Below are 24,386 nucleotides of genomic sequence, written 5' to 3' on the forward strand. Positions count from 1 at the left end.
TACGATACGTTTTTGGCGATCCTCATATTATATCATACATGATAGATTCTTTTGCAGAATAATTCCCAATTGAATTCTATTCATGTAACTTTAGCTCATTCAATTTCAGTAGATACTGAATCCAGCTAAATTCTTTGACATGTAATATAGGTTAAGAATCTTACTTAGGTTCTTTGATGTTTAACTTAGTAAATGCTTATACATAGTTCAAACATCCTTTACTTAGATTTATTCATATGGGTCAAATGTCTCCAATGGAGACTTTCGTGTTTGATTTAGTAAATGCCATTACTTAATCCAAAACAATATTATAAGATCTTTGTAAATAGATCTTAATACCCAATATGTACTAAGTTTCGCCATGGTCCATCATTGATGAATAATATCAAATCTAATTCATTAGCATTTGAATGTTATTTCACAATAGAGAGATATGTCTGTGATACACATAGGACCAATTAAGTTTTACGTACTCCCACTAAACTTCTTATATATCTATAAGAGTCATGTACATTTTATGAAACTAAAATACTTATTAGCTTCACTAAAATACATTTCTAATTCCCAATTGCTTGCTTAAATCTGTACTTAGATTTCATAAGCTAGCTTTCCTTTTCAAGTATTTATTTGGATCCACAAATCCTATGACATACCATGTACATAGTTTCTTCCAACATTTGATTGAGGAATACGTTTTGTCATCCAATTTCCATATGTACCAATATGCAATCATTGCTTGATTTATAGACTTGAACATCAAACGATAGAATATCAACAGACACTTGAAAGTTCTTTGAATATTCTGTTCTCCTTGAAGCACTTGTAAAGTCTTCTAAGAGATGTCTATTCTTTAAAGCCACTTCTAAAGTCCTTAAAGAATGCGTGTTCGGATTTTCTGAAGAACTTCGAAAAGCCTCCGGAATGTCCGTTTATGTTTGTTGTTCGCCTCGAAGACTTTCGAATATTTTCTCCCACTTGTCATTTTGGAAACGAATCTCCAAAAGGACATTATTTTGAGCAAACAAACGTTATGTTCTCAAAAATTCGTGGTAGAAACAATACCCTTGTGTCTCATTTGAATAAATCACAATGAAACATATATCTATACTTGGGCCTTAGTTTGTTGAATAACAAACACTAAGTTCCCACTGAGTTTAGCAACTCTTTAGATATATAATTATGAAAAGATATTCTTAAATTACTTTTCAATAGCTTTGACGAATTTGGTTTAGTTTGGTGGTAGTTGAGCATTTTGTTTTAGAAATTATAGAAAAAGTCTTTATGATCCATCATTGATCGAATCAAGTACTAATCGACTTCGATCATTCCAACTTAGATATGCCATATCTTATGGAGCTGGATTGTGAATTTTACTACACACAATCATTGATGATCATTATTGACTTAAGTAATCATCAACATGATATAACCTAGATCTTTATGATTTCTTGCCAAGTGGATTTTATACTTCTGAATCTTTGAACTAGCCAAACAGATTCAAACTTATATCACATTGAGTAAATGAACCTATATTCACTCAAATCTGTGTGAAATAATAAAGTCATAAAACCTTTCTTTAGCTTTGAATTCTATTGTCTAGGCGTTTTAACAATAGTTCATGTCTTTTTTACTTTCAACAAGTAAGACTTGCTTGTCTTAAATTGATCTAGAAATCAATCAACTTTAACAAACCCATCAAAATAGAGCTTTTGAATGTTAACTTGTTGATATGGTCTAAGCAACAATGCCAAAGTTTAGTGGAACTCAAATCAAGAGCATGATTTGAACCTAGTAAAGTTCTTATTGTTAAAGAGTTGTTTGTTTTTAATCAAGCAAATTGACTCAACCCGTAAATGACTATTTCATTCAAACAAACAAACATTGTTTTTGTTTTTCTTGAATGTGAGTCTTTCTGTGTTTGAAGCAGAAATTTAGGTATGATGATTATGGAACAAAATAGCCATTAAGTTCCAGCCTTGAAAGGAAATAAAACAAACCAGATGACCCTACAACTAATGTAGCATTGCCATGCTTCATTTCCCACTTGTAGGCCATTAGTGTAGCCTAGCTTCCATTATTTGAGTTATTACCGAAGTAAGAACCTCAAGCGGTATATGATACCGAGGAAGTTTGATTGCTAGGTCACTTCTCTTAAACATAAACTTATAGGTAGAAACGGAATCGTAAATTCCTTTCATTTGTTCCTTGTTTTCCTATTTCTTGTACCCTTTCTAATAGCCTTAAGAATTGAATTCTCTAGTGTTGACTTTTATACTTTGTTTAGACATGTCCAATGTCACTCCAACAAAGTTATTACCATTTTATTTATGTTGAATATTTGTTTCAACTAGATGATCTTACCAGAAGCTTCTAAAGTTCTCTAAGCATCGATCTATTCGAATGTCTAGGGACTAGACTCATTCGATAATTAAATGGACAAAGATATTAGGTTGTTAACCATTGGTAAAGCTGAGCGTTTAAACTCAATGCTTTATGATCTCAAAACTACATTGTATTTTGAATTCACAAGCACCAATCGGTTTGCCATTCGACTTTGATATTCGAAAACAACCATAAAAGTCGCTAAAAGAAACGTACATTTTAAATTGCTCATTTTTCTCTCATTTCCGTGAATCGTTCTTGGATTCATTACCAATCGAGGAAATTTACTGTTACCTTTCTAAAAGGGTTTACTGTAATCCAAGATATTTAATTATAAACAATAATTAAAACATACATTGAAGCATGCAATGTCTAAACATTTATCATGAGTAATAACTTGAAACTTAAAGCATTCATGCAATTTAAACAAGTTATTAGCATTTTATTCGAATTTATTGTTCCGGCAGGTGTGAATAAAATGATTACAAGATCCTAAAAACCATTGAAGAATTAAGCACATTAATTATGTATTTTGACTCAATTCTAAAATCTTTTAGGTAAACAAAAGCCTTTTGCTAATAGTCTAGAAACTACTCTTGGTTGATATGTACGTCTAAGAACTTATTAGGTAACCTATCGAATTTGCCACGACATAAAAGGACTCCTTACTTATATCGTTGAGTTTCACCAAAACTAACATGTACTCACAATTATTTGTGTACCTTACCCCTTTAGGACCAATAAGTAACACCTCGCTGAGCGAAAACTATTACTAGATTGATGTAAAGGATATCCAAGTAAGTGTTTATTTTGGCATGACACCTTTTAACTCAATTTTTAAGTTTGGAACTTAAGGCTCTTACTATGTTGGTTAGATTTTAAGTGAACTAAAATCCTTAATCATGCAACATAATCAAGCCACAATCTCATGCATAATTAAGACATATTTAAAGCAATAAATAACTTAAAGCATGCATAAGATAAATGTGATCTAGTATGGCCCGACTTCATCTTGAAGCTTCAACTTCAAAGTCCGTCATGAAAATGGATTGAAAACTCCGTCTTGAATTTCACCGTGGGAGGCGCCATTTTCTTCAAATAGGATAAGCTATAATTAAACTAATTACAGCTATTTGATGGTACGCAGACCATATTTAAATTGAAAAACAAATTTGGTGCATTAGACCAATTACATTCAAATTAATGGTACGCAGACCATATTTTCTATCCTATTTGGGCCATACTAGTCACTCCATAACCTGCAAAACAATACATATACAATATATATCATTCATCCATTCATTATCATGAATGGCCCACATAGCTGGTTAGTGCATCACATAAATATTTGCAGCAATTAATCAAGGGCACCAATAATCTACCAATTATTCAGTCCTTATTAATTCTAATCAAGTTGTTTAACCTTAAAGGATTTATAGACCTAATCAAGAGTTTATGACTAAAAGGCTCCCACTTAAACCAATAAATTCATATGCTTTACTAATTTTAAACATAAAAATGTATTTCTAGTCTAACCGGAAACATACAAATTTAATTAAAATTTAAAGCTCATATAAAATTTACAATCGAATCCATTAATTTAATTTATTTCAGTTGAATTAAACGAATTTAAATTAATTCAAGGTTTAATTTTAGTAAAATAAGTAGTATAAATAAATTTATAATAATTATAATATTCAAAATTAAAATCCGAGAAAACAATTTAAATTATTAATTTTAAATTAATTAAAATTATTTCCGAACTGAAAATTCAAAATTAAATTTGAAACGACTCAATCGAGACATGACGAGACACTTGGGCTTGCGCCCCAAGCCCCATCGAGTGCACGAGGCTTAGCGCCGCTTGATTGTTCGTACATCAACATGCAAGCAACCACACGCAACGCAACACTGCAGGCCACGCTGCGCGCGCTTGCTCGCTCGTCGCGCCTGCAGGCCACACGCAACGCAGCACTGCAGGCCACGCTGCGCGCGCCCGCTTACTCGTCGCCTTGCGTCTGCTTGCTTGCTGGGAGTGGCAGCGCGTGCTGTGGCGCAGCATGCTTGCTACCCACACGCGTCAGCCACTGGCTTACGCCTTGCCCTTCGCCCTTGCCCACTCGCCCACATGCGCACAACACTCGACACAGGGCAGCGTGCTGCCTTGTGCTCGTGTGCAATGGCCCTTGCTCGTTGCATCGTACCGCACGGGCGACGAGCTCCCTTGCTCGTCGTCGCATGCCCGCACTATACAACACCCCTTAAGGGTAACACGTAGCGTCCATTGCTTTGTGCGTGCAAGTTTTATGAGCGAATTGCATAAAATTAAAACTTTTATTTCCAAAATTAATGACAAATTAATAAATCATATTAATTTCATAATTTTAGGGCGAAAAATCGAAAATTTATTAATCAATTAATTTCCGATTAACATGGATTCAAATCTAGGTCATAAAATTTTAAAATTTAACACAAATTAACAATTTTTATGGTGGATTTTAATCATTGGTACCTAATTAAATTATTAATTAATCATGAAAATCAAATCAATTCTAAATTATTTGAATTTCAACAAATTAATCATAATTACAAATTAGGTTGTATAATTAACAAGTCTAGGCATTCATAATTGTTAAACATATACAGTAGGTCAATAAAAAATTCAAGATTTATCAACAAGAATCGCAAATATTCAATTTAACATCTTAAATTTACAAACTTTTGCGTTCGAAAAACTAAAACCTTCGAAAAGTCATAGTCAGGCTTCGAATTTGGGAATTCTGAGTTTCGGCGAAAACTACTATTTTTGTCAAAATTTTAGAAAGCCTTTTACATGCGGAATTGACACAAAAATCACTCGATTTGGTTGAGTAACGAACACTCTGCCGAAAAACTACGTACATATAATTAAATAAACGCAATTTGCAATTAATTAACAATTACGAAAATTAATCACCCCTTTTAATTTCTTGCAAATTTGTAATATTTAACCATGTTTATGCAATTTAGATTATGAAAATAATAAGAGGCTCGTGATACCACTGTTAGGTTATGATACATATGAATAAACATAAATCATGCGGAAAAACCATAAAGCCAGGAAACATATTATTTACACATAATCATTTAGCATAATTCAGATGCATATACTTTGTAGCGTGCCTTCCCTAGCTGCGCCCGAACCGAACAAGAACAAGTCTTTAGGACTCCAAGTGTCGTCCCTCCGTAGATAGTCCACAGCACGTCCGGATCCGCCTTAAGCTTGACCAACTAGAATCGCCCTTAAGGTTACTAGGATTTTCGGCTAATAGGTTGCAAGTGTTTGGCTGATTTTTGCTTCCAAATATTACCTTTAGAATACTTCAATTGTATCTATAAATTGTGACCCTTGGCACCTATTTATAGAGATATGGAAAAGGATTTGTAATCCTACTAGGATATGGATTTATTAATTAGAATCCTATTAGAACTCTAAATAATAAATTTAATCTTTTTAGGATTAGGATTTAATCAATGCACGAATTCCAATAGGATTATGATTCTTTACGAACACGAGTGTTGCACGACTACGAGCATCGCACCACCCGCGCAGCCTTGCGGCCCACACGAGCAGTCGCTGCTCGCAGCCCACGAGCACCTGCTCCGCGCGCGCCTACGACCTTGCTGGGCCTGGCGAGGCTGTGGCCTTCGTGTTGGGCGCTTGGCTTGCTGGGCGCGGGCCTGGCTTCGTGCTGGGCCTTCGTCTAGCAAGCCTCTTCCGATGCTAATTCGTACGATGCGCTTCCGATTAAATTCCCGGTTCCGGAATTCATTTTCGAGACGAACAATATTTAATATTTCCGATTCCGGAATTAATTTCCGTTTCGAACAAATATTTAATATTTCCGTTTCCGGAATTATTTTCCGATTCCGATAATATTTCCGATTCTGACAATATTTCCGTTTCCGGCAATATTTCCTGTAACGCCCCGACCTCTAACTCAAGTAATTAAGCAGCGGAATTACCCTAACTCGGTCGGGACATTACCGCCGTAACTCCCTCTTGGGAATTACAAGGCTAATATCCTCATAATACTTTTTATATAACTAAGTTCTATATTAATATTCAAAAGTGGCTTACATAACTTAGTAGAAAATTCTTACTTGAACTTAGTACAAATTAAGCTTAAACTAGGTGAGCCCTAATAAGACGAAATCCTTGCCACTAATCGCATCCGCCGTCCCGATCGGCACCTAAAACATAAAACAAAACGGTGAGCCGAAGACTCAGTAACGTACTATTCTAGCAACGTAAAACCATTTCAACTCATTTTAGTTACAAAAACAAGGAGAATAGAATATCATAAAACATCTAATAAAACATCGTATTAGTTAATTTGTAACCTTTTATTTATTAACATACTAGTTGCTGGCAAGTATAAACTGGTGGAACGTCTTCCACGATGGACCGGTGTCCATAAGAGCCTGTGCTCAACTGTGGGCCTGTGCCCCTGGGTACATGCATGACCGAAACTATAAACTGTGAACTGTAACCTGTGAACTGATACTGCCAACAAAACTAGGTCTTTCACTTTTATTTATCATGTTTTAATGAGTTTTATAATTCTCAACCTCTGTACTTCAATTGAAGTGAAATAACTCTTGAGATCAGGTGATCAATACAACATAATTGTTTCATGGTTCTCATAAATAAATAGTTTACTTAAAGCATACTTCTTTCCCGCAAATCATAAAACACGATAAATATGATTAAAACTCAACTATAACGTCGTAATTTTATAATCTCATTTAGAAGGGACTTGCGGGTACTAGCAATAGCCGTTACCTCAATTTCGTGATTGGCTAGGCTTTTCCTCTAGCCTTGATTACCGTCCTTCTTGAGCTCCGAGGGTCGGAATTTCTTTGAAAATAAGTATGGTTACTTATCTTTAGTAATAATAATAATAATAATAATAATAATACTAAACACATTTTGAAAGAATAAGAATATCTTAATTAGCTTATAAATATTATTATCTTACTTAGAAAAGTCAATTTTAGGATATTAAATCCCACCTAATTTTTTAATTGGAAATAAAAGCCCATTTAAAACTTTACCAAAGCAAAGTCATGAAATACGGAGGAGCAGACCAAAGCAAGGGTAATGATAAAGGTCGCAAGTTGCGACAACATTTAGTTGTCGCAATCTTACATGTCGCAGTTTAATTGGTACATATAAGCGCCACGTATGCTATGCGTCATCATAAATATTTTACTATCAATGCAATATTTTTACTATAAAATATATAAATTAGGTAATCGATGTAAAGAAGGAAACAAATCAGAATATTAAGATTTTCCTACCTTTTTTTGAAACATATATAATAGATTATATAAGTTAAATATTTTAGTTTCCAATTTAAATCATTACACATAAGCATGCCATGTCATCATTGTGACACGGTATAAAGGTCGCATGTTGCGACCTTTATCATTTTCGCCAAAGCAAAGCAACTCACCGTTTCGCAAAGTAGAAGAGCAGGGAAGGAAAAAGGAGATCGGCTGGTAACTGGGTGTATGTCTTCTGGTCGGGACTCGCACACACGAGGTGGTAGGGTATGTGGGCGAAGGTGGGCGGCCGACAGAAAACGACGGTGGTGGTTTCCGGTGGAACGGGCGGCGAAAGTGGTGGTGGTGGTTCGAAGGTGAGGAATTTTATGGATTTTAATGATGAAAATTACAATTGATGATTAATCTGATTGGTGTTGCATTTTGGGGAATGAATTATCAGCTATTTATAGAGGATTGGGTGCTCCATGGATGCCACAAATCAGCTTGTATGGAGAGACAAATGTAAGAGGCTTGAGTCAAGAAATTGGTGATTAGGACTAGCTAGTCTAGTTTTAGGTATATAGGTTTGATGAATCAGGGAGGTGAATGGAAAATGGTGAAGACACATCAAAAACTCATGGTTGACTCTCATGGAGGAGGTGACACGGTGAAGAAGAATAGCAGAAAATGTTTGTTGATTTTTTTACTCAAATAGGGCATTTTGGTAATTAGAAAACTTTCAGATTTTAATTCTCCTTTTTCTGAAACTTTTACAAAAAACAAAAGAAAGTAAAATAAGTTTTAACATAATTTCTAATTAAATCATAAAACCTGAAAATAATACTTATCATTAAAATACTTAGAAATCTTCAGTAATCAAGTTAAAGCTTAATTAGAAAAGCTAATTATGATAATTAGCATAATTAATCAAGTTTAAAAATCTAGGGTATTACACCCTCACCCCCTTAGAAAAAGTTTCGTCCTCGAAACTGAAGCTCAGTTGGACTTGGTTTAATCACCACTCATTGGGAACATATACATAAGCAATCAAACATAAACATGGTTAAGATAATATCATAACATAAGCATTCACACTAAGCAAGATTCGTACATCTTACCATTCTCAACGAACAATTGGGGGTATTTCGATTTAAATTGATCTTCGACTTCCCACGTGGCCTCAGATGTCAAGTGGTTAGCCCACAAGCCTTTAACCATCGGAATCACTTTGTTTCTAAGACGTTTCTCTCTACGATCAAGAATTTCAATCGGTTTTTCCTCGTATGTAAGATCATTCCGCAACGCTAAGGGTTCGTGTGAAATCACATGGCTTGGATCGGGAACATATTTTCTTAACATTGAAACATGAAATACATTATGCACCTTCTCCAAGTCAGTCGGTAAGGCAAGTCGATATGCTACTTCGGATACTCTTTCTAATATCTCATACGGCCCGATGTATCTTGGACTCAGCTTCCCGGTTTGTCCGAATCTCATTACTCCTTTTGTAGGTGAAATCTTCAGAAACACGTGGTCACCAACTTCAAACTCTAACGGTCTTCTTCGCTTGTCTGCGTAACTCTTTTGCCTACTTTGTGCCGCTTTCATTCTCGATTGGATTAACCGAATCTTGTCGGTGGTTTCCTGGAACAATTCTGGTCCTGTGACACGGGCTTCATCGATGTCGCTCCAGCATAATGGAGTTCTGCATTTTCTACCGTAAAGAGCTTCGTATGGGGCCATGCCAATGGTCGCTTGATAACTGTTGTTGTATGAGAATTCCACCATTGGCAAAAACTTTTCCCACGTTCCTTGAAAATCCAAAATACATGCTCTCAACATATCCTCGACAATCTGATTAGTGCGTTCTGTTTGCCCATCAGTCGCTGGATGAAAGGCGGCGCTGAAATTAAGCTTCGTTCCAAGGGCTTTCTGCAATTTCTTCCAATATGCGGCTTGATACCTTGGATCGCGATCAGAAACAATCGAGCTAGGTACTCCATGCAATCTTACTATGGTATTTACATATAATTCAGCAAGTTGGTCCAAACTCCAATTGTTCTTTATTGCCAAGAAATGTGCTGACTTTGTCAACCTATCCACAATGACCCAAATAGCATTTATTCCTTTGGTGGACTTTGGTAGACCTATGATAAAATCTATCGACACTGAGTCCCACTTCCATTCTGGCACATCCAGAGGCTGCAACAAGCCTGCTGGTCTTTGATGCTCTATCTTGATTCTCTGACATGTTAAACATTTAGCCACGTATTCTGCAACTTCTTGCTTCATGTTGCTCCACCAATACACTTGTCTCAAATCTTTGTACATCTTGTTTCCTCTAGGGTGAATCGAGTATGGTGAAGTATGAGCTTCTTCTAGGATTCTCTTTTTCAACTTTTCTTCATTCGGAACACATAGTCTTCCTTGAAATCTTAACGTACCATCTTCTTGAATTACGAAACCAGGTGACTTCCCGTTTCGTACCTCATTTCTTATTCGTTCCAACTGCAAGTCCTTTCCTTGTACTTCCTTAATCTCATCGATCAAAGTTGGTCTCATTTCGAGCGTATTCAATCGAGCGATTCTTTGCTTGCTAATGAACTCGATTTTCATTTTTTGCAGATAATCATGATTGGCTCGGGAAAAAGGTAAGATCATATTTAGGTGAGATTTTCGGCTCAATGCATCAGCAACTACGTTAGCCTTTCCAGGGTGGTATTGAATATCAAGATCGTAATCTTTTAGGAGTTCTAACCATCTACGTTGTCTCATGTTTAGCTCTTTTTGGGTGAAAATATATTTGAGGCTTTTATGGTCGGTGAAAATCTGACAAGAGGCTCCATACAGGTAGTGTCTCCAGATTTTGAGTGCGAAAACTACAGCTGCAAGTTCAAGATCAGGAGTAGGGTAGTTCTGTTCATGGGGTTTGAGTTGGCGGGAAGCATAATCTATGACTTTTCCCTTCTGCATTAGAACACATCCTAAACCATGCTTAGAGGCATCACTGTAGATAACAAATCCCTCGGTTCCAGATGGCAAGGTAAGAATAGGGGCACTGGTGAGACGTCTCTTAAGTTCTTGAAATGCTGACTCACAATCATCACTCCACTCAAATTTGGTGTTCTTTCTAACTAGGCGAGTTATGGGTAAGGCAACCTTAGAAAAGTCTTGAACAAATCTTCGATAATATCCCGCTAAACCCATAAAACTTCGTACTTCAGGGACATTGGTTGGTCTAGGCCATTCCACAATTGCTTTTATTTTCTCGGGATCAACAGATACACCTTTATCAGAGATAATATGACCCAAAAATGATATTTCTCTAAGCCAGAACTGACATTTTGACAACTTGGCATACAACTGGTTTTTAATCAACGTGTCTAACACCCTCCTTAAATGCTCCTCATGTTCTTCATTACTCCCAGAATATATAAGAATATCATCAATGAAAACAACCACAAACTTATCAAGGTATGATTTGAAAATGCGGTTCATTAAGTCCATAAATACAGCTGGTGCGTTGGTTAACCCAAAAGGCATGACAACAAACTCATAGTGGCCATATCTGGTTCTAAAGGCAGTCTTTGGGATATCCTCGGGCTTAATGCGAAGTTGATGGTACCCAGATCTCAAATCTATCTTTGAAAACACTTTTGCACCTCTGAGTTGGTCAAACAAATCATCAATACGGGGTAGAGGATATTTATTCTTAATAGTAATCTTGTTTAACTCACTATAATCTATGCATAACCTCAAAGTTCCATCTTTCTTCTTCACAAATAAGACTGGGGCTCCCCAAGGTGAAACACTTAGTCGAATATACCCTTTTTCAAGTAATTCATCTAATTGTTTCTTCAACTCTTGCAACTCAGCTGGTGCCATCCTATAAGGGGCTTTAGAAATAGGAGTGGATCCTGGAACAAGTTCAATACTGAAGTCTAACTCTCTTGGTGGGGGCACACCAGGTATCTCCTCGGGAAAAACATTTGGGTATTCACAAACAATGGGTATGTCGGTAATGGATGGTTCGGGAGTGTTAAGGTCAACCACACTACAAAGATAGCCAGTAAAGCCACTCTCATTCATTTTCTGAGCTCTCAGAGCAGAGACAATTTGAATCGTCGGTTTTCTCTCTAATTTTTGGAACGAAATCCTATCACCACTTGATGTTGTAAGGGTTACCCTCCGCCTCAAACAATTAATGCTAGCCTCATAATTTGTCAACCAGTTCATTCCCAAAATCACATCAAAATCAGATAGGTCAAAAGCTATTAGGTCAGCTAGGAACTCTACTTCCCCTAACATGATAGGGCAATTTCTGTATAGGGTTCTACATTTCACAATTTCTCCAATAGGAAGGGCAATACTCATAGCATGAAAATCATAGCATGGTTTTAACTTTAAGCGTTTCGCAAATGATGGGGAAATAAAGGAATGTGAAGCTCCAGAATCAAAGAGAACATGGGCAGGTGAAGAATGGATAGAGAAAGCACCAGTGATAACATTATCTTCCTCGTCTGCCTCCTCTTGCCTCATCACGAAAACTCTTCCAGTTGTGGGTGGTCGTGATGGGTTGAGCGATGAAAAGTTCTTGAACATTGTCGCGCTCTCGTTCTCGTTTACATCTTTCTTCTTCCTAGAATCTTGGATTAGCTCAGCTAACATTGCACTTACGTTTTCTAATCGTCCCATCCTTTCTTCATGAGCTCCCCGAGGTTGTTCCTCATGACCATCATCGTGAGCGCCATTATCGCGGAAAGCATCGTCGTGAGTACTCTCAATGGTCGAAATTCTGCTAGTCACGCATGATTAAGAAAAATTTTAAAAAAATAAATCCCTTTTTATCCCGTGCCTACTCTCACGCTCATTTATATTCATTTTCACTTAGTGTATTTGCACTCATTTTAATTAAAAGTTATCCTATAGCTCTGACTTAAAGCCTAAATTAATTCTAGCTCATATAAAACCCGTGAGGTTTCACATGTAGGATTCAGAACCGTTGCTCTGATACCAAGCTGTAACCCCCCGACCTCTAACTCAAGTAATTAAGCAGCGGAATTACCCTAACTCGGTCGGGACATTACCGCCGTAACTCCCTCTTGGGAATTACAAGGCTAATATCCTCATAATACTTTTTATATAACTAAGTTCTATATTAATATTCAAAAGTGGCTTACATAACTTAGTAGAAAATTCTTACTTGAACTTAGTACAAATTAAGCTTAAACTAGGTGAGCCCTAATAAGACGAAATCCTTGCCACTAATCGCATCCGCCGTCCCGATCGGCACCTAAAACATAAAACAAAACGGTGAGCCGAAGACTCAGTAACGTACTATTCTAGCAACGTAAAACCATTTCAACTCATTTTAGTTACAAAAACAAGGAGAATAGAATATCATAAAACATCTAATAAAACATCGTATTCGTTTATTTGTAACCTTTTATTTATTAACATACTAGTTGCTGGCAAGTATAAACTGGTGGAACGTCTTCCACGATGGACCGGTGTCCATAAGAGCCTGTGCTCAACTGTGGGCCTGTGCCCCTGGGTACATGCATGACCGAAACTATAAACTGTGAACTGTAACCTGTGAACTGATACTGCCAACAAAACTAGGTCTTTCACTTTTATTTATCATGTTTTAATGAGTTTTATAATTCTCAACCTCTGTACTTCAATTGAAGTGAAATAACTCTTGAGATCAGGTGATCAATACAACATAATTGTTTCATGGTTCTCATAAATAAATAGTTTACTTAAAGCATACTTCTTTCCCGCAAATCATAAAACACGATAAATATGATTAAAACTCAACTATAACGTCGTAATTTTATAATCTCATTTAGAAGGAACTTGCGGGTACTAGCAATAGCCGTTACCTCAATTTCGTGATTGACTAGGCTTTTCCTCTAGCCTTGATTACCGTCCTTCTTGAGCTCCGAGAGTCGGAATTTCTATGAAAATAAGTATGGTTACTTATCTTTAGTAATAATAATAATAATAATAATAATAATAATAATAATAATAATAATAATAATAATAATAATACTAAACACATTTTGAAAGAATAAGAATATCTTAATTAGCTTATAAATATTATTATCTTACTTAGAAAAGTCAACTTTAGGATATTAAATCCCACCTAATTTTTTAATTGGAAATAAAAGCCCATTTAAAACTTTACCAAAGCAAAGTCATGAAATACGGAGGAGCAGACCAAAGCAAAGCAACTCACCGTTTCGCAAAGTAGAAGAGCAGGGAAGGAAAAAGGAGATCGGCTGGTAACTGGGTGTATGGCTTCTGGTCGGGACTCGCACACACGAGGTGGTAGGGTATGTGGGCGAAGGTGGGAGGCCGACAGAAAACGACGGTGGTGGTTTCCGGTGGAACGGGCGGCGAAAGTGGTGGTGGTGGTTCGAAGGTGAGTAATTTTATGGATTTTAATGATGAAAATTACAATTGATGATTAATCTGATTGGTGTTGCATTTTGGGGAATGAATTATCAGCTATTTATAGAGGATTGGGTGCTCCATGGATGCCACAAATCAGCTTGTATGGAGAGACAAATGTAAGAGGCTTGAGTCAAGAAATTGGTGATTAGGACTAGCTAGTCTAGTTTTAGGTATATAGGTTTGATGAATCAGGGAGTTGAATGGAAAATGGTGAAGACACATCAAAAACTCATGGTTGACTCTCATGGAGGAGGTGACACGGTGAAGAAGAATAGCAGAAAATGTTTGTTGATTTTTTTACTCAAATAGGGCATTTTGGTAATTAGAAAACTTTCAGATTTTAATTCTCCTTTTTCTGAAACTTTTACTAAAAAAAAAAGAAAGTAAAATAAGTTTTAACATAATTTCTAATTAAATAACAAAACCTGAAAATAATACTTATCATTAAAATACTTAGAAATCTTCAGTAATCAAGTTAAAGCTTAATTAGAAAAGCTAATTACGATAATTAGCATAATTAATCAAGTTTAAAAATCTGGGGTATTACATTTCCGATTCCGGTAATATTTCCATTTCCAATAATATTTTCCGATACGTACCATGTTTCCGTTTCCGGCAACATCTACGACTTGGATAATATTTATATTTCCGATACGATCCATATTTCCGTTTCCGGCAATATCATCGTTTCCGGAGTATTCATTTCTTGCTTGTGACGATCTCAGCTCCCACTGAAACCAAAATCCGTCGATTCCGAATATCCATTGATGGAGTATTTAATGCCATTAAGTACTTGATCCGTTTACGTACTATTTGTGTGACCCTACGGGTCCAGTCAAGAGTAAGCTGTGGATTAATATCATTAATTCCACTTGAACTGAAGCGGCCTCTAGCTAGGCATTCAGCTCACTTGATCTCACTGAATTATTAACTTGTTAATTAATACTGAACCGCACTTATTAGACTTAACATTATATGCATACTTGGACCAAGGGCATTATTTCATTCAACATATGCCACCAATAGAGAATAAATAGCAAAAGCAAGCTAAGTATACCTCCATGACTTTCTGGCACTCATTCGCCCCAAGGGTATATAAGCTCTCCCTAGGCAGATCACGAGGTAATTGCAAAACTCGTAGCATCCTAAGGGCAAGAGTACCACCCTTCTCGGGGTAATTCCCATACAGAGTCTCAAATTCTGAAACATCCCACCGAGGAATGAAGGTACGGTCAGAGGCAGAGGGACCAGCAAAGATGGAAGACAGTTCAGAATCGACATGGGGACGAATGTAAAGATATTCCTTTTCAAGAAACTCCTCATGCCGTCGACTGATGTGCAGATCAAGGTCGTCAACCAAAGGATCGGCATCCCGGAGCTCTTACTTTATGTACTGTCTAAGGGAGCTTCCAGAGTTGTTGCTGTGGTTGGGGTCGGCCACGGAAGGAGAAGGACGAGGCACCTCAACCTCCTCTTCAATCCGGGGTTGCTTCCTGGGACGCTGGACAAAGGCCTCCTCACCCTCAATGTCTATTGGCTCCGACGCAGACCCAGAGCCACCCGGCTGATCGCAGACCTCATTGGCCACTTCTCCCGAATCATGGCCAACATCTCCCTCACCTGCCACTCCCTCTAACCCAGCCTCAAAGTCAGCTCGGCTACGGCGAGAGCCAGATAAAGCACCACGGGCAGAGGCCCCACGCGAAGTCTGTGCCCGACGAGCAAGGGTAGTCGCAGGACCGGTAGACACACACGAAACCACCCGAGTAACCCTCGGCACAGTACCAGAGCTATCCCCTCGGCCAGATCGACGGGTCAAACTTGTCCGGCTACCCTCTATCTCATCAGCCAGGATCTGGTACCCGTCCGCGGCAGGATCGGGAGGAGAAGAGCAGATGAAAGAACCATCAGCCCTCACACCTAGCTTCTCAAGGTTCAAGTATCGACAACCTAGAAACAAGAAAAACGCAAAAAGAAGAACATGAGTCCAAAAATAAAAAAAAGAGGAAGAAAGAAAAACACAAAAAGAAGAACCAACGCGGACCTAACCTTGAGGATGGGTATGGCAAAGAAACATGGCGGACAACACATCATTCCGCAGGATATAGCTTGAGTGAGGAAGCCATACTCGCGACACCCGACCAACTTCCTTCCCAGCAGCGTTGAACTTTGGTTCAGACGCGAAATGTTCAAAGGAACTCTCCTCTTGAACAACACCATCCAAAATCTCCACTCCCTCTAACCTAGTCCAAGGACGGACAAAACCTCGAGCAATGGGGAAATCAGCAGGAACATCAAGCCAAAAAAAACAATCTTTCCACTCCTTTTGACCGGTGGGCATGCCATGGCAGGTCAACCTCCCACGATTGTAGTAAATAGAAAACCAACCAATCTTGTTGCCAGTACCACTGTTGCGCAGATGATGCACTCGCTTACACAGAGAAAGAGTCTCTGGAAAACCCAAAAAACGGCAGACCCAGATGTAACTGATCAGCGTCCTCACATCAAAGGGATGCAGTTGAGCTAAGCAAATGTTAAAGGCACGAAGATCTTCACCAGGGTAGGATCCAAGGGGAAGCGCATACCAAAATCCAAACTATAAGCATAAACACCTATACATCCCTCAGGATGATGAGTAATCCGAGCATCATCAGCAGGAACGATAAGCTTGTAGCCGTCATGAAGACCATAAAAATCCTTCCCAACAGCAGCATGATTCTCCTTCCGAGCATCATCAGCCCATTTGATGCTTAGCTTCGCATTCAACGAACCAAAAGCAACCGCCTCAGATAGAAGGGCAATTGGTCCCCAGGAACAACCTCCTCCTCCACATAATTCGGAAAAGGCCTTAGCTCATTGACTTGAGCCAAAATCTCCCTACCATCAGCCTGCTCACCCCTAGAGTTAGCAACATGATCAGCCATCACAGAACGAAAAATGGACTCCCGGCGTCTATAAACACGCAAAGACAGTTCAGACTCATTAGCTCCGGCAAGTTGCTCAAAATCATCTAACCAGGCCTTTTCAGAAAGAGGCTGAACATCAAGCCCTGAGGGAGCATTGGACGACGGGTTTGCCCTAACTATCCTAGAAAGATAGTTATGGAGTATCTCCCTAAGGGTCTGACGGAAAGAAGGGGACAGGTCAGCTGCGGAGGTGATACACCCAGGGCCGCCCACATCTGGGGAAGGGGATTCTTTCCCTGGAGACTCGTCATCAGAAGAAATGGAAATTGCGACAGGCACAGGACGAGATAAGACGTCATGCATAGATTTGGTTCTGTGTTTAGCAAAGGCTCGAGTCTCCTCATCGGCTGATAAAGAGACATAGGAAGGAGAAGAAGTAGAATAAGAGGCAGAGGAATCACTTCTTGCTTCTGAACTACTAGGATTTTGGCTATCAGACGCATCAGACATGATTTACTGAAAGCCACAAGAAAAATGACAATGGGTACCAAAGTAAATACACAGCAAAAAAAAAGGGGGGGAGAAGAAGAAGAAAAGGGGAAAAAAGACGTAAGCTTTATTGAACAACAATGGCGAAAACCAGGAATCAAAACCAGAAAGTTCCAAAGTGCAGAATTCAGAAAAAAACGGAAAGTAATCATTCAGAAAAGAATGAAAATACAACAAAAAAGAAGAACTTACCAGAAAATGAAGACGAAATCGAGGTTGAAAAGTACACAACAGTTTGAGGTTTTCCCTCCCGAAATGGCGAAAGAAAATCAACGGGAAAAACGGCCGCCGTAGACGATAATAACACCGGCAATCAAATAAGAAATTGGCAAGGAACACAAAAATGGAAGAAAAATCAAGTCTTGAAGAAGGTAAAACGACCAGTAAATGATAAAGAGTAGAAAGACTTGGAGGAGATTTTTCAGAAAAATAAGGAGAGAGAAAATGAAGACGGGGGAAAAGGAAGGTGATGGAAGTTTGCCCCCCTTTTAAAACCAGGAAGGAGCGGCTGAGATTGAATCAACCCTTCAGTTGCAAAGGCCGGATGACAGACACGTGTCATCATTAATTTGACAAAATTCAAAAAACGTAGGGAACGGTTCAGATGTAATGACGCTTCAAATAGACCCTCCAGGATGAATGAGGCGTGGCACAAAGAAGTGACGGTTAACTTTCAGACAATTTTACCATTTCACCCTTAAGAAAAGCCCTCTAAAACCACACACCCACGTGTAAAAAAAAAGAAAAAAAAAGAATGATGATGATGACTCAAAGGGCAGACCCAACTCTCAAGTTAGATCTACTCTTGTGGGACTAGTTGTAAGGGAATATTAAACGGACACAGATCAAGAGAAGATAAAGCAGACATTACAAACTTAAAGACCCCAGAGTAGAAACAAAAGAGCAGACCTAACTCAAAGAGTTAGATCCACTCTTGAGGGACTAGTTATATGGGGTTCTATCCAGTAAAGACAGATCACCAAGGCAGAACAAAGCCACCAGCCCAGAGCAAACCAAAGTCACGAGAAAGATTCCAGGCTTTAAACTAGGTGCTTATGGGTCACACAGACCAATGATCCCAGAGCATACATAAGTACAGAGCATGATCTCATAGAACTGCGTAAGTCCAAAAGTGGACATGCAGGCTAGACGACAAAGATAAAGTACATCGCCGTCATACATGTGCCGACATCTGAGTAGGCCAAATTACATAATAGTACGCCTATAAATACCACCCACATCACTCATGATGGGAGGAATTCAAACACGTGGTACTTGCTCCACCTTCTCTCTATATTCTCTCTCTAAAGACTTCTTATCTATTTGCTGACTTAGGCATCGGAGGGGGTTTCCTCGGTTAAACCCCCGAGGGTAGCTTACGTTTTCTCTGATTGACAGGGTCAGGACGTCCTAGAACATCCTCCCAGTTCCATACTCGAAATAGTTGTCATTCAAAAGCAGTTATACAGGAACTTACGTTTATTGTTCGTTGACATGAGAGATCATGGGATGTATCATGTATGACTTCTTAGGAAGTGGGACATTGTGGTATTGTTATTTGACAAAAACTTGGAAAGTCACACTTTCTACAAAATGAGAGCAAGTACAAATTTAAGTGTTCCCTTATACTTCAAATGTCGACATGTGTATGGTGGCGAAATCCCTCTGTTGTGGTATTGCCTGGGAGGTCATCTATGTCCGAATACATTTTATGGTGTTTTACTGGACCTCATAATCTCAATTGGTCATTGGAGCTTTCCCCGACCCTTATGTTTAGCTCTAGGTATGATCACTGTAAAACATGTATTATTAAGTGATATTTCGTAGATACACTAGATCATAGTGCAATAAACTTGGAACAAAATAAACTCACATTATTACCAAATTCAATCAATACTTAACACTTGACAGGTGTTTTGGGCAAATTCGACTTAGAGACGAGCTTGCCTTGATGATGGTGCTAACAATCCATCGAGCTAGATAATTGAAAATGGTGAGAGCAAGTTGTAATAGCATGGAATGGTAGTAGGTTTATTGCTTAGAAATCATGTATGTAAAATAGACAAGACTAAGCCATTTTATAGGCATTTACAATAAAAGTGTAACGTTTGTGCTTAATTGCACATAATTAGACAATAAATGCGTAATGAAGGCCTACTTCTTCAAGGGTTTACAACGGCTGTTTTGATCCCAACAGTTGAGAGTGAGTTCGAACGGAGCCACCATGTGCCTTGCTGGCAGCCACGTATGCAATGGTTTGCCACGTTTGCCTACGTCACCAAGAGGGTATTTTCCCCCCTAACAATTTTCCCCAAACCCATGTTGAATTTATTCTGGGAAGTTCGAAAAGGAAAAATGGGTTTCACGGAAGGAAAATGGAAACCGCCTCTTAACCTCCCCAACGCTGACGACGTTAGAGAAATGATGACTTCTGCTTTGGAAAGACCAACCGCCCATCTGCGCCAATAAATAGGGCTGCGCACCCAACCACCCGTACTCACTTCTGCGATCTCTCTCTTCTCTTTCCCAGAAAAGCAATCGGCGCTCTTTCTCTCTCCTTTCTCCAGGTAACTGCTTGGCTTCCATCTTCTTCCTTTCTTCTTTCTTTCTTCAATTCTTTCTATGTCGCAACGAATGGGAACGAAATCCAGCCGTGCGAAGAACAAAAGAGTGGTGGTGGAGTGCGACTTGGTTGAGGGGCCAATCTTCAGCCTTACCCACATTCTGGACAGACAGAATGCTCGGCCGACCACTTGGGGGAAGCAAGATGTGGAGGCGCTCAAGGAGGAGTGTGGTTTCCCTCTGTCGGCGGTAATTCGGTTGCCGCAGCCCGATGAACGGGCGGATTGAGTATCGGACGGTTGGGTGTGCTTTTATGAGTACCCTTCAGAATTGGATACACTTATCCTTTCCCGCTGCTGGTGCGAGGAGTTCTGAGGGCACTGGCGGTGCCGCCAGCGTAACTGATGCCGCAGGTTTGGAGGGTAATGCACCTGGTCGACCATTTGGCCGACAAACTGGATATTGAATTCCGAGTTGAGGACCTTGTTTACACCTACAAGGTCCAGAATTATGGGGCTGGTAGATACTTGCTGCATGTCAAGGATGACAGGGAGGCTCTTCTTGGTGCGAACAAGTCGAATGACCGCGGGTGGATGGGTCGATTCCTTTTTGTGGAGTTGGCTAGTTTAGGGCCCGACTCCGACTTCTTGACGAGGGATTGGATGGCTAGAGGTATTTTGTTTGTTTTTTATGTTTTTTGGGCTTGTTGATTTGACTTTGTCTCACTTTCTTGTTTTTGTAGGTGCGTCCTTCGACACAATTGGAGTCGGTGCCGAAGCTATAGAAAAGACTGCCGTGCTGTTGGGGGTCCCTCTAAAGGACAGAGCCTTTATCGGCCTCAAGTTCGATCGTGAGGAGGCCTCTCAAGAAGAAGAAATTTCTGAGCCTGCAAACATATCGACGTCGACAGGTAAACATGGGTTAGGGTTTGTTTACAACTTTGGGTTCGTTTCCCTTTTCAAAACAAAATATAAATTACAACTGTTGTGACGAGACTAAGTCGTCAAAAAATGCTGTCAACAGGAACTGGCCCATCGACACGCTCTGGCAAGGCCCCATCAGCGGACGCGTTGCTGAGGAAGAGGCTGGAGTCACTGGGGAGTGTGTCTCGAGCCAAATCCATCACTGTGCTGTCACCGCCGAAGCCGCCAAAGGCTTCAATCGACGCCACGGTGACGGGGGAGACCAGCTAGCTCATGCCTGCTTAAAAAGCTGCCGCCTCCGACTCGGAAGAGGAAGCTCGCAGTGGAGTTTCCTGACGACTACAGGTCGGCAGATGCGGCACGGGTTCAGCTTTGGCCTGAGGTTGACCGCCTATGGATGCCGTCAAGCCGGGAGCGTCAGGAATCCTTGTCCCCAGTTGCTGCAACTGTCGAGAGCGTCTCGGATGCATGGAGGGTATGTTTTTGCTTCTTTTTTCCTTTTTTATTTCTTCATCTCCTTGCTTTCCTGCATGCCATCTTCATCTCGTCATTTTAGTGACTTTGAATAATTTTCTTTCCTTGTTCAAATAGGCCCTGCAATCTTCATTAGCCACACGTCATCATGTCATAATGTTAGAAGATCAAATAGTAAAACTGAAAAACGACATGAAGAAGGCAAAGCAGGAATCTGGTCGTCTTGGCGGTGTGGCCAAGGAGGTGACGGCCAGGGCTGAGGCGCTGCAAGTGGCGCAAGAAAAGGGGGCTGCTGAGGTCGCACAGTTGAATGCCGAGAAGGAGACGCTGGTCGCTGAGGTTGACGAGCTAAAGACGTCTCTCTCCAAAGTCAAGGCGAGGATTTACGAGTGTGCTGGTTATTACACTTGGAAGATGAAGGCCGAGATGATGGAGGAATTCAAGGCGGGCAAACATGTGAACTGGACTCCTGACGAAGACATTGCCCAGTTCAACACTACATTCCCCGAGGACTATATCCCCCCTGGTGCCGTTAGCGATGAAGAAGACGTTGAGGAGGGTGCAACTGCAACCAGCCCCAATGCCGAGACGGTGGCGGTACCAGGCGATGGCAAACAAGGGGAGAATGCAGGCCCAACAGATCCTCAGGAGTAGTTCTGACCCCCCCCCCCCCCTCAAAAATTTAAAATGTTAATGGTGTGTGTTTCAAACAATGGTTTGTTTTAAACAATATTTTGTGTGTTCGGCCTTTGGAAAGGTCGAAAACATATTTGTGGCTTTGTTTCGCCTTGATGGCGGCAGTCTGTTGGATGTTTTTGGGCTTGTCCAAGGGGGAAAGTCGTGTAAATATTTTGTGGGTTTTAAATTCTGCGTTGCTTGCTTTGTGTTTGGAAAAAATATGCTTTGATTTGGTTTTTTGTTTTGCAGGTTGGGCACACACCTCGAGTTCGACTTTGGAGACGTCTCCAGCCTGTCAAAGGAGAACCTGCAAAAATGTATACTGTAGAAAATGTAGATCTGTATTCCAGTCTGTAACGTACTTTGTAGTGTACCAGGCGTTTTTGTAATGGCCTAAATTGTGTTTCGTAGTTTGTAAAATTGTAATATGTGATGCATACAATCATGTTTGAATAAAATTAACAATGTTTCCTTTCACTTCGTTTTTCTTTTTTTTCTTTTTTTTTGAACCTTTGTGCTAAATTTCGAATTTTTCTGTCCTGTATGATGTGTTGTATACTTCACTTCATCTCTTCTCCTCTTGTCGAATCCGTCATCATGTGGACATCATACTTTCAACATAGCAGAGCATGAGGATTGGCTGTTGGTGGAGCCAACGGCCCTCCGATGCTTAAGTCAGCATAGAGCGACATGAAAATGAGAGGGAATTACGACAAAGAGAAAAAAGAAAGGAAAGGTTAAAGAGAGATACTGGACGAAGTCTAGAGAATGCTTTATGTTTGTTACTCCTTCTAAGTGTATACTTTATGTTGGCGTCATGTTATTGTCTGCAAAACAAAATGATGGCGTGAGGATTGGCCGTTGGTGGAGCCAACGGCCCTCTGATGCCTAAGTCAGTAAGGATAATAATATGTAGAGAGAAAAAAGAAGTAAAAAAAGGATAGAGGAGAGAGACTTAACTTCTTGTTACTCGTGAATGTATACTGTCCGAGATGTTTCCGGTTTTGTGATACGTCGTGCCCACTCTGTTTCGGGGGCGTCGTCATAATGACGGCGAATGCTAGAGTGCCTGTGTGTTAGGAAAAACTATAAAGCAAGAAAAAAAGGTTTGAGTGTTCAGAAATGGTACAATTTTAGGTGTATTGCGTTCCAACTTCTTGGGATGGAAGTGCCATCTTTGTCAACCAACTCGTACGCACCATGACCTGTTCGTCTCACGACCTGATAAGGACCTTCCCATGTCGGGGCCAGTTTCCCGTGTCGAGGATCCTTTTTGTTTGGGAAAACTTTGCGCAGAACCCAATCTCCCTGCTGAAATAATCGAACCCTCACATTCTTGTTGTAGCTTTTTGCAACTACGTGTTGGTAGGACGCCATCCTGACCAATGCTGCTTCTCTGAGTTCGTCGACAGTATCGATGTCGTAAGCCAAGACTGAGTTGTTCATTCCTGGAGCCATGAAACTGCTTCTTGCTGTGGGGAGCTCGACTTCGGGAGGGATGACTGCCTCACAACCGAAGACTAAGGAGAAAGGAGTGTGATTGGTCGCCGTCTTGGGTGTCGTCCTGTCAGCCCAAAGGATCATAGGTAATTCGTCTTCCCATCTTCCTTTGGCGTCGTCGAGGCGCTTCTTGAGGTTGTTGATGATGATTTTGTTGCTTGACTCGGCTTGGCCATTTGCTTGAGGGTATCTTGGTGTTGAGGTATGCAAGGTGATGTTATATCTACTGCAGAATTCCTTGGTTTTGTTGCTGATGAACTAAGAGCCATTGTCGCAGACGATCTCAGAGGGGATACCGAACCGACTAAGGATGTTTCGTTTGATGAACGAGATGACCTTGGTATCTCGAACTCGCTTAAAAGCTTCTGCTTCGATCCATTTGGAGAAGTAATCAGTCATTGCCAACATGAAGATGCGCTGTCCGGATGCTTGTGGTAAGGGTCCCACTATGTCCATCCCCCACTTCATGAAGGGCCAAGGGGATAGGATGGGGTGGAGTACTTCACAAGGTTGGTGAGAGATAGATGCGAACCGCTGGCAAGAGTCGCATTTCTTAGCAAAGGCGATTGCGTCTTTCTTCATGGTGGGCAAAAAATATCCCATGGTGAGGGCTTTGTGAGCTAAGCTTCTTCCTTCGGCGTGA

The 24,386-nt window shown here is 40.0% G+C and overlaps 1 protein-coding gene across 1 annotated transcript; it reads right to left on the bottom strand.

Annotated features, from left to right (window-relative positions):
- Positions 1-8,781: 8,781 nt before the first annotated feature.
- On the bottom strand, positions 8,782-13,210 carry LOC130463454 (uncharacterized). Its single transcript, XM_056832589.1, has 4 exons — positions 13,155-13,210; positions 11,519-12,490; positions 10,180-10,873; positions 8,782-9,936 (listed from the first exon to the last, which is right to left on the bottom strand). The coding sequence occupies exons 1-4, from the start codon at positions 13,208-13,210 to the stop codon at positions 8,782-8,784; spliced, it is 2,877 nt and encodes a 958-aa protein (XP_056688567.1).
- Between the last annotated feature and the right edge of the window lie 11,176 nt (positions 13,211-24,386).

This window comes from Spinacia oleracea, chromosome 6 (genome assembly GCF_020520425.1).
Source record: "Spinacia oleracea cultivar Varoflay chromosome 6, BTI_SOV_V1, whole genome shotgun sequence".
In the NCBI taxonomy this organism is placed as follows: domain Eukaryota; kingdom Viridiplantae; phylum Streptophyta; class Magnoliopsida; order Caryophyllales; family Amaranthaceae; genus Spinacia; species Spinacia oleracea.

Coding starts and splice junctions, on each gene's coding strand:
- LOC130463454 (XM_056832589.1), bottom strand. CDS start 13,210: ATGGACACCGGTCCATCGTGGAAGACGTTCCACCAGTTTATACTTGCC. Junction 10,874..11,518: donor GATGAATTACTTGAAAAAGG/GTATATTCGACT, acceptor ATATTATCGAAG/ATTTGTTCAAGACTTTTCTA. Junction 9,937..10,179: donor TGGAACGAATAAGAAATGAG/GTACGAAACGGG, acceptor TTAACATGTCAG/AGAATCAAGATAGAGCATCA.